This window comes from Mauremys reevesii, linkage group 6 (assembly GCF_016161935.1).
Source record: "Mauremys reevesii isolate NIE-2019 linkage group 6, ASM1616193v1, whole genome shotgun sequence".
NCBI lineage: Eukaryota > Metazoa > Chordata > Testudines > Geoemydidae > Mauremys > Mauremys reevesii.
This window is the reverse complement of record NC_052628.1, coordinates 44,847,596-44,867,882: the sequence shown is the minus strand read 5'-3', so window position 1 is coordinate 44,867,882 and position 20,287 is coordinate 44,847,596. Positions and strand designations below refer to the sequence as shown.

Sequence of the window (20,287 nt, the reverse complement as noted above, 5' to 3'; positions counted from 1 at the left end):
TGGTTCTTGTGAAATGCTTTGCAGATTAAAATGCACATAAAGAATTGTGTTGTTCAATGTGTGCTGAAACATGATTGCACTTGTATTCTGTGGCTACAAGGTGAGGTCAGAATTCAGACCTGGTGCAAGCAGATAGAACTCCATTGGCATCAAGAAGAGTTGTAGCCTTTTGGTGTAGATCTAAATTTGGACTAGAAAATTCTACACAAAGTGTTGCAGCATTTCATGGAGAAGAATGTTAGTCCAGGGCATCCTGCAGTAACAAAGAGTGTCCCCCTGTAGTGCCTGTCCATGGCAGTTCACTCCCCTTGGGCAGCCCATCAAGGGGGTTGGTACAAATGGTCACCAGCCTGCATCAAACTTTTAGGTGTAAACTGTCTAACTTAGTGCGTCCTAATACTTAATCATAAGTTCTGAAAAAAATGTGCCTCCTTTTCCACATCGTTGGTTTGAAACTGGGGAAGTAAGAGTACCTGCAGCTGGATTCCTGAGTCCTCCTTCAGAAAAGAAAGAGAAAAGGGATCTTTTTAAAATTACATTCTTTTGAATAAGAATATTGTTTCCATCAATACATACTGATATTAATGGTACTCCAGGCATGAAATTTTTGACAGCCCTGAGTAAGTGCAGACCAAGCCTATTTCATATGGTTAGACCCATTGAACTCCTTCAGATTATTTGCATGTGTAAAGTTATTTATTGAGGGTTGAAGGATGGAAACCTTTGTTTGCATAAACAGCAGACCAAACTGAAATGGTGACTAATACCAAGTAAGAGGAGCATTCGAGTCATGCTTTACAGAGATAAAATCAAAAACAAATATGTAGCAACCAGGATATCACCAAGAAACAAATCGAATTATGTAAATTTTAGGCCTGATCTACAGCTATTGCATAGCACTCATAGTATAGATATCACCTAAATCTTTGCTTTTAAAAGCAAACAGTAAAATAGAAATTGTGAAAATGAATGTTTTCTGCACAGCATATCTCCTCTCTCTAAGCAATGTGTGTTTACTTAAGCCCTGTTTATGACACATTAGTGAGTTTCAGGGAAGGGATTAGAATGGCACATAAATACCTAATGTACTCTGGTTCTACTAGTTTTCATTAAACACAATATTTAATTTAGATACAAGGGAATAGAAATACAGATAATGGCAAATTTTGGCTAGAGAGTGTGCAAATGAATGTGTTGGGGAGCTTTGATCAAAGGATTCAGAAATCCTGATTATTTATGTAATAAAAATAACTATGTTACGTACCTATTCACCAAAGCTTGTTTTATTTCAGCTGCAGCGCACAGCTCTCCATTTTGCTGTTGCAGGAAATCATATATCTACTGTGGATTTTCTTCTCCATCACAAAGCGAGAGTGGATGTTGCAGATAAGGTAAGCAAACCACTACTGTCAGATCAAAAACATGGTCTGAAACCTTGGCTGCTACAGTTGCAACAGTACAGCACAGGAGGGGTATCTGTGTGTGTGTGTAAAAGTGATTTAACACCATCAGTGCAGTTCCCCAATCCTGGGGTAGGTGTGTTACACAAGGATCCAAACTGGTAATTAGAGCAGCTGTTAGACTGCTCTAATTCACGCCACCAATAGCCCCAATGGGCTGACAAAGCAACCAGGGATCACTGGAGAACAGATAACCACTGGCCATGGCCCCTTCCCTCCAGCACACACCCCTACTCTGGCAGCTGAGAGGGGAGTAGTATAGTAGCCACTATGCTGTCTCTATGCCATCAAAGGACTCCCTGCACTGGGGTGGGTGGCTAGACTGTCAGTTTTAGAGCCACTTTGGCCGGCAGTATGAGGCAGAGTGGCTGCAGCACAGTGGGAGGTCCGGCCCATATATTAATGAAGCAAAACTCCTTATGTGTTACTAAGAATGAACAGATTTCAAATGGAAAGAGTTTTTAACATGCAATTCACTTTTCACCAGATATCTGTTTGTTTACTTTTTGTACTTCATTCTGCTTGGCTATGGTGAAAATAGATTAGCCATTTTTAATTTTGTTTCGGTTTGTTTCACTGTCTTCCCATATACTAACACAGTGCTGCAATGTTTGACTTACAAACACTGAAGGGAAATGTATACACCCAAACAGCTGGGTTACAAGTTATGACTTGTAATTCATGACAATATTTCTATGAATAATTGGATGTTGTAATTTTTAAAAAATGAAACCTACATTTTAAGCCCCTGTCTCTGTCCTGTCTTCTAGAATTTCTCATTCCTGTTTAAGGGCCCAACAGAGTGGTTTTGGAGTTCTTAAAACGTTATATTAGAGATGTTTTTGTGAAAATTCTAGAAATATTTATACCCTTTTCATGCAAGACTTCTCCTGTTTTATACTTTTTTTTTCTAAACTAAAACTAAACCATCTCTAAGAGTGCAAATCTTGATTACGGGCGAGAGTAGCAGAGTGGCTGGGCCATTAAGAGGAACGGGGATCAGAAACCCTGTTCCTGTCCCGATGCTCCCAGTTGGGCCACTTAAGAGGGTGGGGCAGCATCTAGGATACTCTAAGAGGTCTGGTGAGATCCAGTGCATCAGAGCGGACAGGATAAGTCAGGAGACAGAGCAGGAGATGAGAGCTACCAGAGAAAGAAGGTTCTCCCTGGGAGAGGATGAAGGCAGGAGATCCGCAAGGGGATTGCTGGCTGGTGTTCCCAAGCCAGAGAGCCCAGGCTGGAGAGCGCTAAAGGTAGGAGAAACAGCAGAGTGACATCCTGCTTGCTCTAAGACAGAGGGCTGGAGCCAAGGGCCAAAGAGGGCTGAAGGAAGGGAGAGAAGTAGAGGAAATGACCCACTGATATCTCCTTACTGGAGAGCTGGGGCCCAGAGAAACAATGAGAGGCCCCCAGTACAGAGGCTGTGGAAGTTCCCACTGAGAAGAGTGGGGTTGTACCCCAGAAGGAGGGTTGGGGTGGCTGTGTCGATAGAGGGACAGAGGAGGACTAACAGAGAGTCTGGGTGAGGCAGAGGGCACTGGAAAGTGCTACGTGTTATGTGAATGGCCAAGAGGATATATGATTTTTAACGCCTACTTGCACTGGGGTGATATAGACTATTCTTGGAGACTTTTGTATTATGTTTGGTTAATAAATTATGTTATGGACTTGAGTGTGTGCTTCTTTGGAATTACTGAGAACCCAAAGGGAAAATGAAGCAAGGGGCTACTTGCAAGGCTGCCCTGAGGCCACAATGAGGCACCTGGGAGGAGGCTACTCATTACAGCTGGTTATGAGCTGGGGTGGGGGGGATAGCTCAGTGGTTTGAGCATTGGCCTGCTAATCCCAGGGTTGTGAGTTCAGTCCTTGAGGGGGCCACTTAGGGATCTGGGGCAAAATCAGTACTTGCTCCCACTAGTGAAGGCAGGGGGCTGGACTTGATGACCTTTCAAGGTCCCTTCCAGTTCTAGGAGATTGGTATATCTCCAATTATTACCTTTTAGGAGGAAAAATAATTATCTGTGAAATATGTGAGTGCTTCTTTGTGTGACCCATCTTCTCTTCCACAACATGTGATATTCATAGGCTTCAAAAAAATGCCATAGCAGGATATGTTCCAGAAGTTAGGAATTCTAGAACACTTTAAAGGCAGTGAAGTGTCCCAGAGGGAGAAAGGAGGCTGCCTGGCATATGAGCTATCATGTTACATCACACAAATCCTGGCTCTGTGTTGCAAATGGGAATCCAGATTGAGGTTGCGAGGGGAAGAATGGAGTGATTAGTTTGATCAGGAAAAAGTGCCAAGACGTCACTCTTAACTTTTCACTAGCCCCATTTCACCTGGGGTTTTTGTTACTGTTGGAGACATTGGCAATACAACTTCTTTTTGTTCTGCAGAGCGTTCTGCTCCATTGAAGTCTATGGGAGTTTTGGCCTTGATTTCAACTGAGGCAGGATTGGGTTTCTAGAGTCCTAGATTAAAAATGTATGTGCAGTCTACACAGTGGATTTGTCACAACTATCCTCATAGCTTTAGTCACTAGTGGCATTTAAGAGCAGCTATATTTAATTAAAGTGATATATAAAGAACACTAGCAACACTTGGAAGTGAACAAAAAACCAGCACAATCTTTGGTGCTTCCCATCGCTAATATCGCACTGTGCTCCAGCTATGGCTTCATAAGAACATAAGAAAGGCCGTACCAGGTCAGACCAAAGGTCCATCTAGCCCAGTATCTGTCTACCGACAGTGGCCAATGCCAGGTGTCCCTGAGGTAGTGAACCTAACAGGCAATGATCAAGTGATCTCTCTCCTGCCATCCATCTCCATCCTCTGACGAACAGAGGCTAGGGACACCATTCTTACCCATCCTGGCTAATAGCCATTTATGGACTTAGCCACCATGAATTTATCCAGTCCCCTTTTAAACATTGTTATAGTCCTAGCCTTCACAACCTCCTCAGGTAAGGAGTTCCACAAGTTGACTGTGTGCTGCGTGAAGAAGAACTTCCTTTTATTTGTTTTAAACCTGCTGCCTATTAATTTCATTTGGTGACCCCTAGTTCTTGTATTATGGGAATAAGTAAATAACTTTTTCTTATCCACTTTCTCAACATCACTCATGATTTTATATACCTCAATCATGTCCCCCCTTAGTCTTCTCTTTTCCAAACTGAAGAGTCCTAGCCTCTTTAATCTTTCCTCATATGGGACCCTCTCTAAACCCCTAATCATTTTAGTTGCTCTTTTCTGAACCTTTTCTAGTGCTAGAATATCTTTTTTGAGGTGAGGAGACCACATCTGTACACAGTATTCGAGATGTGGGCGTACCATGGATTTATATAAGGGCAATAATATATTCTCAGTCTTATTCTCTATCCCCTTTTTAATGATTCCTAACATCCTGTTTGCTTTTTTGGCCGCCTCTGCACACTGCGTGGACATCTTCAGAGAACTATCCACGATAACTCCAAGATCTTTTTCCTGACTCGTTGTAGCTAAATTAGCCCCCATCATGTTGTATGTATAGTTGGGGTTATTTTTTCCAATGTGCATTACTTTACATTTATTCACATTAAATTTCATTTGCCATTTTGTTGCCCAATCACTTAGTTTTGTGAGATCTTTTTGAAGTTCTTCACAATCTGCTTTGGTCTTAACTATCTTGAGCAGTTTAGTATCATCTGCAAACTTTGCCACCTCACTGTTTACCCCTTTCTCCAGATCATTTATGAATAAATTGAATAGGATTGGTCCTAGGACTGACCCTTGGGGAACACCACTAGTTACCCCTCTCCATTCTGAGAATTTACCATTAATTCCTACCCTTTGTTCCCTGTCCTTTAACCAGTTCTCAATCCATGAAAGGACCTTTCCTTTTATCCCATGACAGCTTAATTTACGTAAGAGCCTTTGGTGAGGTCTTTAAAGAGTAGCCCCATGTGCAGTGTTATACAATATTCCAATGCAGGTCAAAAGGCACAAATAACTGTTACAAGATCCACATTCAAGAGAACTGGTGTAAGATGTTGATGGAAAAAGTCACTTGGGCCACCAAGACCACCTGGGACTCCAAGGCAAATGAGGCTTCAGAAGGACCACTAAATTGTGTACCTCTTTGACAAAGGCTTGGATAAACACCACCTCAGTCAAGGAGGCAGACGCTATCCCTGCCGTGCCCTTCAGATGCTTTCCTCCAATCAACCAATATCGCTTCCGTCCTGCCTGGTTTGAGTTTTGGCCATTTCGCTCTACTCCAAACCCCCTACCTTGGCCTGGTACTGGAAAAATAAAGATAATGTACTCTTTGGGCTCAGTGAGAGAGAGACCTGGTGCTCAGTGTCATCTGCATACTGATATCTGCGCCTTCCAAACTGTCTACCCCCTCTCCCCAGTTGGCATATGTACAGTACAGAAGAGGTGAGACAGAATAGAATCCTGCAGCGCCCCATGTGAACGAGACTCTAGCATGGAGGAGCAATTAACCTAGAGCATCTGCAGGGATCTTTTTGAAAGGTAGAGATAAAATCACCTGAGCAATATTGTCCACTGCTGCCAGGGTCTGCAACTGAGTTAACTTCTGTATATCCCATAGACTTCGACTTCTATTACAGCTCAGAGATTTCCTTATTGTGAATCACTTGCAAGCAGGGATGAGAAACTGAACAGAGTTGCCATTTAGAAACTTACCATCAGGAAAGACAATTAAGTCTTATCATTCTGAACCCAAAACGTTCATAGCGAATTAGCCATGTGATTGTACCTTTTTTGTCTGACAAGTTGAAACCCATGTGTATGATTAATATGAAAAGTTCTAAAATGACTACAGCTATAATATAATAACCTTAACAGATCAATTTTATAAGTGGTGGACAGCTGGCTTTGGACAATAGTCCTCCATACCAATGACTAAGGGTCTGCCTACACTGCAATTATGAGGTGTTATTGCAGCACATGTAGATTTGCTTAAGTCAGTTTTGAACTAGATAGATCACAGCTAGCTTGAGTAACAATTGCAGAGTATCTGCAGTGGCACAGACTAGCCGCTTAAGGGTGTACCCTGGGTCTTGGGCAGGATTGTACGTGGGAGGCTAGACCGTGCCACCACCCTTGCTGCTGCAGCTGTACTCGAGCTAGGTATGATCTAGGGTATTAGGGTTATGTGGATAATGCTGGACCCAGGATATACATTTGCAGGACCCAACTAGATACATTCTCCCAGTTTGACAGTGAGCCATTAATAAATACTCATTGAGAATAGTCTTTCAACCAGTTGTGCACCTTCCTTATAGTAATTTCAACTGAACCACATTTCCCTAGTTTGTTTATGAGAATGTCATGTGGGACTGTGTCAAAAGCCTTAGTAAATCAGATATACCACATCTACAACTCTGTCTGCCATTCACTAGGCCAAACCTGACAAAGAAGGAAATTAGGTTGGTTTGGCATGATTTGTCCTTCCTTAATCCTTATAATCCTATAATCCTCTAGGTGTTTACAGGCTGATTGTTTAATAATTGGTTCCAATATCTTCCCAGGTGTTGGAGTTAGGCTGACTGGTCTATATTTTCCCAGATCCTCTTTGTTCCCCTTTTTAAAGATAGGTGCTATGTTTGTTCTTCTCCAGTCTTCTGGGACCTCACATGTCACATATGAGTTCTTGGAGATAATCCCTAATATATATAATTGTAATGTAGATTAATTCCAAGTGTTTATCTTCTATATTTCTATAACTTGTATCTAAACTGTATTAAGCTATCGTCAGTGGTAAACTGTTTTCCAATATCTCTCTCCGAGCTTTGTTTTAAGTATATTTAAGCAATAAAATAATTTAAAAAATTTTATGGGATCATTAACATTTTTGGGTGCATCATAAGGCTGTGGACTTACAAAGGTGTATGCTAGTGGCCTCATTAAACATGCCCCTCAGCGTCTTGTTCTGATTATAATTAGGCTTGGAAGGATTAGTTTTTAATTAATTTAATTAGTAAATGTTGGTAATCCCCTAGTTCTCCCTCCACCAAAAACCCCATGGAAATATTTTCCCCATCGTTATTAATTGAACTTTACAGATAGAAATTTAAAATCCATACAATGTAATGCACTTGCAGATAACTCATGCACTCTTTGGCAGTCAGTTGTAGCTTGCAATTAATAAGAAATTCTATGCGATATCAAATGTTCTGACTTTGTTTCTGAATCTGGTATGAATTTCATCTTCATTCCCAAGTAAATAACATTCCAAATAAATAACAGTAAGGTCCAAGGTGTTCTTAAAAATCATTGTTTGTGTAAAATTTAAGTTGAAAAAAAAATTAAAACCTTGGAAATAAACATAATATTGTTCTTCATTTTTCAGCTTACCTGTTAAAAATTATATATTTAAAAGCATTTTTCCTTTTTATTCTACTTACTCGTCCACTATGGAAATAATGTCTAATACTATGTCGGTGGAGATGACACAGTGTGTTCTGGCCTTATTCCTGGAATTACAACATCTAGAAAGTATTATTGCAGGTGTGGGGAATAATGCCACAGGCAGTTTAACATTTCTGACATTACACCAGCCACCTCTAAAGTACAGCTGTGTTCAGAGAGGTAGATTCCAGCAATGATTAAAGGCACACTTTAATGACCCCATCTTGCAAATGTTTAATCACATGTTTAACTCTGAGCATGTAGCTAATCCTGCTGAAGTCAAGCACATGCACACAGGTTGCAAGGATGGGGACTTTTATGATTAAAGTGACTATTTTTTTTAAAGCAGGAATGGTGTCTCTAGCCTCTGTTTGCCAGAAGCTGGGAATGGGCAGTAGGGGATGGATCACTTGATGATTCCCTGTTCTGTTCATTCCTTCTGGGGCACCTGGCATTGGCCACTGTCGGAAGACAGGATACTGGGCTAGATGGACCTTTGGTCTGACACCGTATGGCCATTCTTAGTTCTTATGTAAGCCTGTATCCTAACTGAGCTCCTTGTGAATAGTATGGTGGGAAATTGTGGGGTTTGTAAAACTCCTTTTTAAAAAAAATTAAGCTTTTTTCTGCTCCCATGTTTGCTTAGAAAGGTCTTTGTGAGTCACAATCCCAGCCGTCTACTCCCTTTCTTTACGTGTGCACAGTGGGTGATGCTTGTTCCACATTCACTTTCAGCTCTGTTGCTGCTGTTCGTTGTTTAATATTTATATAACAGTAGCACCCCTAGGCCACAGTCTCAATCAAAGACCTATTATGCTGAATGCTGTACTAACACATATGACATAGTCCCTGCATCCTGTTGTAGACTCTGGGGAAGATGGTGTACCATCAACAATACAGTGAAACTAACTGTGCACAAATATACAAAGTTGACAAGCTGGGAAAAAATAGAGTAAAATAATTACTTTTCTCTAACTTCTACACTAGCCTTTTTAAGTATCGACTGTAACAAAGGCAGGTCCAACATTTTTAGTCAGAAATGTGATTTTCAATTTGGCAGTGATCCTTCATACAACATGATTATATCTCTATGGCAGGGGAAGCATAAGCATAATAGCAAATCACTACACACATCTGTTCAAAGTTCTGAGTCCAGAGATCTCCACAGCAGACCCCTTGATTCTGATGGTTTTTTCCCTATGCAGTCCCGGAGATATGTCCCTGTGTCATATTCACCTGTACTGCTGAAACAGGCTTGTTTAATCTCTTAGTTCTTTGGCTGTATGGCTCCGGAGGACTTTAACAATCCTCTTGTGTAGCCTGCTTGTCTCTATTCTCACTGACTTCAGAGAACTAGGATCACAGATTGAGGAACAAGTAGCCTGGTTTGCTTTGCAGAGGGGAGATGGAGTGGGATTGTGACAGGGAACAAGGGGTAGGACTGAACAGAGAAAGGTTGGTGGCAGGACATAGCCATTAGGTGATTGCCTTATTGTTTCTCCATACTCCCCCCGTCTGTTTGTATCCATCGATTGTGTCTTGTCTTATACTTAGATTACCAACTTTTTGTGGCAGGGGCTGTCTTTTTGTTGTGTGTTTGTCCAGAACCTAGAACAATGGGGTCCTGGTCTATGACTGAGGCTCCGGTATAAATAATAATAATGCTAATAAAGGAAGAGAGATCGGGGACTCAAGGAGGACAAAAGACAGAATACCTATGAGAATGGTGCCAGGAAAGAGAGATTAGAAGCTCCTGATATGTATTCCTTTGGTGGGAGTGAGGGAGAAGGGGGAGGCACAAAGAGAGAGCGAGAGCCCAAAAAGGTTTATCAGAGATGAAGAAATGCAGGACAAAGGAATGAAAATTAAAAGAGGTAACTTTTATTCACTTGTAAAAATTATGGCTATATTATCCACAGTTAGTCCTTCAGTGTCTGGGAATAGTGTTAACAGGGGTGCCCTAGAGCCTGTGTCACAGAGTCAGCTCAGCACATTAATCATATAAGATCATATAGTGCAGTTTGAATGGTAGTCTGGGGTATTTTAATGGTAATTTCTGCCTTTTTAATTTTATTTGAAGCACGGGTTGATGGCGATTCATCTTGCAGCTTGGTCTGGAAACCTAGACATAATGCGAATGTTAGTTAAAGCAGGTGCTGACCAAAAGGCTACGGACCAGGTTTGTTGATGACAAATTTTAACCAACACTAAACATATTCATCTTGAGAAGAAGTGTAATATAATCTTACAGAACTGGCTTGTGTTTTCCTTAGAAGAGAATGAATGTCCTGCACTTTGCAGCTCTGAACAATAACGTTGACATAGTGGATTATCTTCTCCAGGAACTTCAGCTGAAGGACCTAAACAAGCCAGATGAGGTACAGTATGTGTCTAGTTACCTACAAAATATAGGGGCTTGTTTCCTTCACATTGTGAGGTGAAGTACAATATGACTTGCATCACACAGAGACTCCTTGGATTTTCTGGCGTTTCAGGGACAGACCTGAGCTTTTTCCGATTAGCCCTTTGCCTTCCTTTGTCAGGATCCCACACTGACGGCTTACCTAGCCAAGTGGTGTATTTTTATCTTTGCACATGGGAATGTAGTCATATAGGATCTGATCATATTGGGTGCTGAGCTCCTATATCTTCCTTTGAAACCAGTGGGCCATGATAATCTGATTGTGCAAGGTTCTAAGCACCCTCTGTTTGCACTGAGGTATCTTTGGGCAGGTTATTCCATAATTGTCGGTTGTGGAGTTTCATGCATCTCTCTCTGAAGCATCTAGCTATCCCATTGGTGGCTGGCTAGATGGCCTGATCTGGAAAGGCAATTCCCACAGTATTGTTTCAGGAGAGTTTCCTAGGACACAGTTGTAAATACTATGGCGGGTTAAGATGAATAAAAATGCTCTAATTCCCTCCCCACCTTCCCCACCCCTCTTGATTTCAGTGGTATCTAGAGCTGGCTTTGTTTTCAAAATTCTGGTCACATACAGCATATAACAAAAATAATACTTTTTTGGACTTTTAAAGTGCCTCTTTCTGAGGAGCTCAAAAATGATTTACAAACATTAGTGAAATAATCTTTCCAACCAATATTTGCATCTCGGGAAGATATAATGGCTAAATATTAAATATTTGAAGAACAGCTTCTGTTTCTAGTGTTGTTGTTTCAGGATTTCTGGTCAGTTTACAATTTTTTTTAAACTATTTAATCCAGATTTTACACTGAAGACATTTTACTTCTTTTTTCCCCTTCATGGGTGGATCTAGACTCCAGTTTTTTGTTTACTTGTGCATATGACATGTAAATATTTATTCACAATATATGTGCACCTACGTATGACATGGCTCTTCTAATAATTGGTGAAATTTCTGCAACAGGGTGACTTTTTATTTTTAGTAACAAAACCTTTCCAATGACTGTTTCCTATTAGAAAGGTAAAAGGGCATTTCTTCTGGCAGCTGAAAAAGGCCATGTTGAAATGATCAACAGTCTGATTTCTCTCAAGCTGTTCACCTCTGAAAAAGACAAGGTAAGCCTCCCCTTTCCAGACAAATCCAGATAAAGGGTGCTGAAGAGTCATAACTGACCCCAGTGTAATTACTTGTGTAACTGAAGGTCATACACAGTGTTCAGATACCATGGTACTGGATGTGGTATACAGAATGTAGACAGACAAGCACAGCCATTTTCAGTAATCCAGAGAGAATAGTGGAGCTGTCAGTGATTATTGCCAGTAAGGTTTTGTATGCGTATTAATAGGAGACGTGATGCAATCTGAAGTTAAGCTTTCTAATGCTTGGAGAGGAAGGATGGTCTAGTGCATAGCCTAGGACTCGGGAAACTTGGGTTCAGTTCCCTGCTCTGCTGCAGACTTCCTGTGTGACCTTGGGCACGTCCCAAAGGGCCAGATTTTCAAGACATTTTAGTACCTAATGATGCAGAGAGGTGTCTAGGAGCATAACTCCCATTGATGTAACTTCTGGAAACCTCACTGGTTGACTGCATTTTTTAGGTGCCCAAGCAACTTTAAATATCTGGCTCTTAGTCACCTTGTGCCTCAGTTGCCCATCTGTAAAATGTAAAAATCTGTAAAATCTGTAAAAACAACACTCCCCTACCTCAGATACTATGGAAGTGGGGGCTCTATGAATACTTTGGATAGATAAGCATCCATTAGCTTACATTCCAAACAGAAAATACCATAATGGTGGGGGAGGAGAAGGCTGTATATAATATGCAAGCTGGGCAAGCAAGGTGATGGGTGGCCAATGCCATGTTAGTTCTGTGAGCTGCTTTTAGTTGTTTTCCTTTTTTAAATTTTATATAGTAGGGATGGTGTCGGCAGGGGGAAGATGGCTACACTGACTTCAATGGAGCTATGCCTAATTTCACAAGATCAGGTTTTGGCCCTTAATCTTTACATTGTTTTTCAAGGGACCGTGGGCTAGGCCCAGTCCCCTTCCATGGAGAAACCTATGGAAAAAACTCACTGGAAGTTCCAAGATTTACTTCATGGATTTTCTTCTGAATTGTTCATGCAGGGACTGTGGTTTTGTACCCTTGCAGAATAGGTAGGAATTTCAGGCCTTTACATCAGTGGAAGTCCTGAGAACTGGAGGGAAATTGAAGAGATATTGAGACATCCATTAAATCCTCAGAGCTCCTTTCCCCCTTGTTAGCATGGCTTCCTCTGTGTACACATGGAAGGACTTCCTTAGAATTAGGGCTACGTCAGAACATTCTATAAAGCTGCTGCTTTTCTGTCTGTCGCATGAGGAGGTGGATTCACTAGGTTTGCATCCCTTCTGTGCATGCTGGAGGAAGAGACCATAGGACCTTGTATTAAAGTACTTGTCCACAGTCCATAGGTGGTTGTTTTTATTAATTGCAGCATGTTCTACTTAATTTTGGGCTTTACAGTATGTTTCTGGCTGTTTTCATTTACAGGAGGGAAACACAGCAGTGCATCTAGCTGCTAAAAATGGTCACTGTGAGGTGCTGGAAGTTCTGTTAAATCAATGGGAAGAAATAAATGAACTCAATCAGGTAAGGACACAGAAGCTGCTGAGGGAGATCAAGAATGAAGGTGGAAGGTGTGCAAGACAAAGCGAAAACAAAGTATTAAAAAAAAATACCCAGAATCTACAAATATCTGTAAAAGTAATCTCATTTCTGTGGTGGTCAAGCTAATTAGCACAAACCTTGAATTCACGGAGTTCCCTTTAGACCTAGAGCTCCATTGTTGAAGAGGTATGACTAGTAAGCAATAGTCTTTCTCAAGGTCACTGATTGGAATCCAACTCACGTCAGTAGTGTCTGAAAGATGTTATCTGTTGGCCAATCTGTGGTGCATCTGAAATGAATTGGTTGGATCAGTCCAATTCCTAATGGAATGTGCATCACAAAAATCTTTCTAACAGCTTGAACTCCATGTTGTAGTCTCAGAGGTCATAGACTAAACAGACCCAGAGACTTCACTCCTAGAAGTGGTCTCTTCTGATGTGGAATACCACCTCCCCAAACCACAGTAGGTAGGTTGATGGAAGCTTTCTTCTAGCAGCAGAGCTACACTTGGGGTTAGGTCAACATAGCTAAGTTGGCCGGAAAGGGGTGGGGTAGGGGGAAGGGGTTCACACTCCTGACCAACATATCTATGTCAACCTAACTTTGAAGCGTAGTGTGAGGGAGTGCTGCTGCCTGGGTTTTATTTACCTGTTCTCTTCTATGGATGGATAGAGAACTTCCGCTTCCACAGTTGTCAGGGTGGTGCCTTTCACAAACACTAAATTTACTAAAACAACAACAACAAAATCACCCAGAGTTCAAGTGCAGCAGAGTTAGAAATTTTTAATACTGCGTAATGTTTTACTCTAGGAGTCAGTCATTGCAAGCTGTTGTAACTCTGTATTAGCGTGGGGTGTTTTTTTAACACAAGAACTCATTAAAAATGTTAAATAGTAGCTTGTTTGTGTTAGAAATGTTTGTTGTTAATCACCATTGCATCTGAATGCTAATATTGAAAAATTCAGATTACAGTAAAAGCTGTGTTATCCGGCATTTTACCAACTGGAAAGCTCTATAAACCAATATTTCTGATCTTCAATAGGGTTTGGTTGGCACAGGGCCAGCAGGCTCTCTACCTGGCTCCGTATGGCTCCCCGGAAGTGGCGACATGTCCCTGCTGCTCCTAGGTGGAGGAACGGCCAAGGAGGCTCTGTGCGCTGCCTCCACCCCGCGCTGCTCCAAGCCCTGGCTCCACAGCTCCCATTGCCAAGGAACCACGGCCAATGGGAGCTGTGGAGGTGGCGCCTGCGGGCGGAGGCAGTGTGGAGAGCTGCCTGGCCACGCCTCCGCCTAAGAGCATTAGGGACATGTCGTCGCTTGTGGGGAACCACCTCAGGTAAGCGCTGTCCGGATCCGGCACCCTGCACTGCCTCCCACACCCCAATCCCCTGCACCCAAACTCCCTCCCTCTTTGTTAACTAGAAGTTTTGACTTACTGGCACCACCCCAGCATGCTGGATAACAATATTGACATTTGTGACCAAATCTTATTTTCCCTCTACACTGTATCAGTCTGTCTAAGCTTGCATACTGTCTGTACCAAATATCATGGTGTAATAAGTCAGCTTCACAATTGCACAGTTTGAATTTGAACAAAACATTTTTCTCTTCCATTGTGTTGGGCCAGAATGGAGAAACACCATTTTATTTGGCTGTTGAAGGAGGTCATGAAAAATGTGCGGAGCTATTACTGGAAGCAGGAAGTGACATCAACATTTCAAATAAAGTATGAACTTAATATTCCCTCTGGCATATTATCGGGACATCATAGACTCTACAAAGATCCACATCCTGTCTGTTCTCTATGTATTGAAGGCAAATGTGACTTACATTGTTTAATAAGTAAAAAGCGACAAAGAGTCCTGTGGCACATTATAGACTAACAGTCTGACGAAGTGGGTATTCACCCACGAAAGCTTATGCTCCAATACGTCTGTTAGCCTATAAGGTGCCACAGGACTCTTTACAGATCCAGACTAACACAGCTACCTCTCTGATTGTTTAATAAGGGCATTACTCAAAAATATGGAGAACTTTAATATTTTTAAAACTGTATGGAAAAAGAAAAGGAAAAATAGATTTATTTTACATAGTATTGTGTTGGAGCTTTTTTATTTAATGTATGTGCAATAATACAACATACGGCTTGGAAATGTGGCAAAGAGAAATAATTGAAAAATCTGCATTTTTGGCAGGATATATAACTAAGCTAATAATAAGCCTGTTTTCCACGTTTGATTCCTGGACTTAGGTCCAAGTTTGATTTGTTTTATGGCTCACATGCTGTAGGAATTTGAGGTGAACCTTTTGGTCCCTAGCAAATTGAGAACAGAAGCATGTGCTGATAACAAGCAGGACAGTGACTGTTGCTCATATTAAAATATGAAAGAATTTCTGATATGTTTTGACTTGGAAACCATTAATAATTACAGTGTTTGATAATTCATCAGCAGGGTGAAGTCTCGTCTGCAGCAGAAATGACTAGTTTTGATCCTCAGTAAAATTAATCTTTGCTGCCTTTAGCAGAAGTATTAAAGGAAAGTTTTTCAGTGATTTTCAAAGTGTGTAAATGTGAATGTAATTACTTGTTAAAGGTCATACCAAGCTACAGGATTGGGAGATAAATTGAAATCCTAATATTCAGTGGCATAGGGTGGCTGATAAAACTGATTTTTCTCTTTTTTTATGGTAGATTAAAAAGGAGTAGTAAATTATTAGCATTGCTGGATACGTATTTTGCCAACTACCTGTGTTGTAGTCTAGTAATGATTTATAGTACCTTTGACAGTCATAAAAATGTTGTGTGAATTTATATCCTACTTCATCATTTAACTAAAGGGACTAGTTTTGACAGTAACACAAATTTAAACTGAAGCTTCATCTGTTTCAATAGATGTTTTAAGAACAGTTTTTCTAAATTCTCTGAATTCTTTCCAGTGGTAAAAAGTCTTTTTCCCTTTCCCAATGTGTCTCTTTCAGCACAATAGTAATGCTTTGCACATTTCAACACAGAATGGGCATACATCCTTGGTCACGTTTCTTATCAGTAAAAATTTCGATCTGGTTCCTAAACCTGAGGTGAGTCTATTACAGTTACTGTTTTAGTGTTACTTCCATTGTTGTCAAGCGTGTTTTATGTTTCTTGACTGCCTTTTCTGAGATTTGTGGTTGTTTACCTATTACTGTTAGTCATAGAGTTTAAGGCCAGAAGGGACCTTCAGATCACCTAGCCCAGGGGTGAGCAAACTATGGCCTGGGGGCCACATCCGGCCCTTCAGATGTTTTAATCTAGCCCTAAAGCTCCCGCCCGGGGAGCAGGGTCTGGGCTTGCCCATCTCCGTGTCATGGCTCCCCACAGCTCCCGGAAGCAGCGACATGTCTCCTCTGGCTCCTATGCATAGGGCAGTCAGGGGGCTCCGCACACTGCCCCTGCCCCAAGTGCCACCCCCACAGCTCCCATTGGCCAGAAACCATGGCCAATGGGAGCTGCAGGGGCGGCACCTGAAGATGGGGCAGTGTACAGAGCCCCTGGGTGCCTCTATGCATAGGAGCTGGAAGGGGGGACATGCTGCTGCTTCTGGGAGCTGATTGAGGTAAGTGCCACCTGGAGCCTGCACCCCTGACCCCTTCCTGTGCCCCAACCCCCTGCCCTAGCCCTGATCCCCCTCCTGCCCTCTGAGCCCCTCGGTCCCAGCCCAGAGCACCCTCCTACACCCCCAATCCCTCATTTCCAGCCCCACCCCAGAGCCTGCGCCCCCAGCTGGAGCCCTCACACACACACCCCATACCCCAACCCTCTGCCCCTGTCCAGAGCCCCTTCCCTCACCCTGAACTCCTAATTTCTGGCCCCACCCCCAGAGCCCTCACCCTCTCCACACCCCAACCCCCAATTTCATGAGCATTCATGGCCCATACAATTTCCATACCCAGATGTGGCCCGTGGGCCAAAAAGTTTGTCCACCCCTGACCTAGCCTGACCTCCTGTGTATCACAGGCCAACAGGAGTTGGTCCAATAAAAAATATTCTCTCATCCACCTTGTCTCTCTAATATCCTGGGACTGACCTGGTTACAGCTATGCTGCCTACTGACCATTTGCTGTTTGTTTGTTTGTTTGTTTATCACTGTGGAGGAGGTGAAATTATATAAATAATATTAAAGTCTTTGAAACAGTTTATTTTATTAGTTTAAAAACCAGTCAACCATAGTAGCTCTGCTTATTTACACTGCCTTTCTACGGCTGCAGTAACTTATCAAATGTTAATATCAGTGGTTTTTTCTTTGAAATGTTTTCAGTAAAAAGCTGGGTAAGAGCTTTATTTTTCTACAGCCTGGAAGAAATGGGTATTGTTTATAATGAGATTAATGAACTGGAACTGGTGCTGATTTTTCTAAAAGATATTTAACAAGAAACCTTCCTGGTTTACAGTTTCAACATACAAACGGATGTGATCAGTCTCATGGTTCCATGGTGACTAGAGTTGGGCAAATGCCTCATAATTTTTTCCACTAATAATCACTTGAATAATAAAACTGAACTCACTTCCAGCTGTGTTCACTTTCCACAGATATTGTAGCAAACAAGTTTACTGGCAAGCGTGCTCAGCAAAGCAGCAATATTTAAGTGAATGTTAGAGAATATTCTTGGAAAGTGGATTTTGAATGTGTATTCTTGAGTATTTCCCCAGAAACCTGATTCACTGCTAAGCACAGTTCATTCAGTTTAATTGAATGGGTGCAACCTCAAGTCATGTTGCTAGAGCAAACAGAGATAATGCCATGTGACCTATGTATTCAAGCAAAATATACCAGCACTTCTTTGATATGAAATACTTATTATGAACTGCTTACAGACAATCCAAGGCTAAGAATTATTCATAGACATTATGCAGTGAATAATTACATTTTTCTCTATTCTGTTTGTTCTTTGTAAGCTGCTTTTGGGTCATTTGTAAGTGGGAAGGGGCTAGGAACTGAGCCCTGTGACTAGATCTACCCCAGAACCCTGCACCTCTGTGGTGGCCTGCATCCTGGTGGGGACCAGGGCCCAAATGTGTCAGATACCTTCTCTAACACAGTATAGTCACTCAGCTCTAAGTGCAGATGATTTTGAATAGCTGCTTAATTTCTTTCCTGGCAACCCTAAAAGGACTTTTCAGTATTACAAGGGTGAGAAGGTATCCCTAAATCACAGCTTAATTAAATGTGGGGAAAACAATAATTATTTAGAAAAAAAGTTGTTTGGTCTTTTTTCAATATATAACAGGGAATACGTAATCCCTGAGGCAGAAGTCAAGTAGTTCTCTTTTGCATGGGCCCTTCCCATGTACAGTACCACTTTGTGTAAAGTAGTGGTTCTTAACCTTTCCAGACTACTCTACCCCTTTCAGGAGTCCGATTTCTCTTGCATACCCCAAGTTTCACCTCACTTAAAAACTACTTGCTTTGCAAAATCAGACTTAAAAATACAAGTGTCACAGCACGCTGTTACTGAAAAATTGCTTCCTTTCTCATTTTTACCATATAATTATGAAATAAATCAATTGGAATATAAATATTGTACTTACATTTCAGTGTATTGTATACAGAGCAATATAAACCAGTCATTGTATGAAATTTTAGTTTGTACTGACTTAGCTAGTGCTTTTTATGCAGCCTGTTGTAAAACTAGGCAAATATGTAGATGAACGCATTAGACTTGCTGGGGCCCAGGGCAGAAAGCCGAAGTCCCACGGCCTGGGGCTGAAGCCAAAGCCTGAGCAACTTAGCTTCACAGTGTCCCCTGTGGCGTGGGGCCCCAGGCAATTGCTATCCCCTAACGCTGGCCCTGGCTTTTATATACAGAAAAACAGTTGTTGTGGCAGAGACGGGATGTAGAATTTCTATAGTATGTTGAGGGGGCCTTGGAAAGAAAAAGTTTGAGAACCCCTGCCCTGGTAGACCTCTGTGTACCCCCAGGGGTACATGTACCCTTGGTTGAGAACCACTGGTGTAAAGCAATTGGCTGCCAAGGAGATATGGTTTGACTGAAAAAGTAATTCACAAATATAGGTTTATTAGCAACTAAAAGCTCCTTAGTGAATCTGACTTTCTTCTAGGGCTGAGAGAGCAGATAGATCTTCAAAATGCAGGTACAATCAGGGGAAAATGTTACAGGATCATGGCATGCATTTCAAATCAGAGCAGAAGGTTTTAATGGGACTCTCCTGTATTATCTGAATGCTGTTGTCAATGAAATTGTACTAGTCTTACAGTTCATTTGTTTCTCTCTACAGCAGAATTCCCCTCTCCATTTGGCTGTCCTCAATAATCACCTTCCTATAGTAATTAGCCTCTTGGATGCTAATCATGATATAAACGCCTTGAATCAGGTAAGCAAACTGAATCAGAGACCGAAAGAAGAGATTGTATTTTCTTCACTTTAAATACAAGTGTGTGTTTATCTTACATATCTCTTTAAGAGGTCAAAGTACAAAAAGGGGGAAGAAAAGGCAGTTGCCTCCGACTTATTCATGAGTGTATGATTCATTCCACACATTCTGCTGGTATTGTTTTAGAGTTGGATAGCAATGGGATACATATTCAGAAAATGCTTTCATTAATTTCTATTTGAATATTATATTTTATATTTAATACATTGCTAAAGCATATCGCTCTTCTTGAGCCTAAAGACAAACCCGCTGCAGTATGTCAGTTAACTGGAAGAACATTTTATTTCCTCAAGAAAAAACTCTAAATCCGCCCCCCCTTTTTTCCTTTCAAAGTGATCTTCTAAGGTGTATGTTAAATGAGGCAGAGGCTTGTAGGATCCCAGCCTCAGTCAAGCTCCAGTTAACTCACACAGTTGAAAACTTGATGTGATGCATAAAGTTTTGATCTGCACAGAAGCCCTTCTCTTGGTTAATGGGAACCTTGTGGAGACCCAGTCAGATAGTTCCAGATTAGGTGTTTATTTGTGCTGGACAAAAAAAAACAACAAAAAAAGCAATGAAGGAATTCCATCAAAACAACTACATCAAGAGAAAATTAAAATTGCCCAATTAGACATTCAAGAGTCAGAAAATACCAGACTTAAGATTGCTCTGCCTCCTTGTGCATATGTTGTTTTCTGAAGAAGAACTGGGTTTTGTGAGATCTGCTGCTTTTTCTCTGTTGTATCTCTTGGATTGTATTTGTAATATTGTTACAAGTCACCTGGAACCTGAGAGAGGCAGCATTTTGCATATTTTTAAATTTAAACATTAAAAATAATATACAGTTTAACTACAGTAACTCCTCACTTAACATCCTCCCGCAGCCAGCGGCCGGAGAGAAGCGGCGCTTTCCCCTTCAAAGC

At 41.4% G+C, this 20,287-nt stretch overlaps 1 protein-coding gene across 3 annotated transcripts in view; it reads left to right on the top strand.

Annotated features, from left to right (window-relative positions):
* Positions 1 to 20,287, top strand: part of POLK (DNA polymerase kappa) — a 113,736-nt gene that overhangs the window by 81,593 nt on the left and 11,856 nt on the right. For 2 of the 3 annotated variants that reach the window (XM_039543014.1, XM_039543012.1), the window contains 8 exons: positions 1,293 to 1,391; positions 9,959 to 10,057; positions 10,152 to 10,256; positions 11,319 to 11,417; positions 12,836 to 12,934; positions 14,580 to 14,678; positions 15,932 to 16,030; positions 19,227 to 19,322. In XM_039543014.1, the coding sequence (XP_039398948.1) occupies positions 1,293 to 1,391; positions 9,959 to 10,057; positions 10,152 to 10,256; positions 11,319 to 11,417; positions 12,836 to 12,934; positions 14,580 to 14,678; positions 15,932 to 16,030; positions 19,227 to 19,322 (795 nt within the window). The remainder of the gene's footprint in view (positions 1 to 1,292; positions 1,392 to 9,958; positions 10,058 to 10,151; positions 10,257 to 11,318; positions 11,418 to 12,835; positions 12,935 to 14,579; positions 14,679 to 15,931; positions 16,031 to 19,226; positions 19,323 to 20,287) is intronic. The other variant, XM_039543013.1, reaches the window with a different exon arrangement.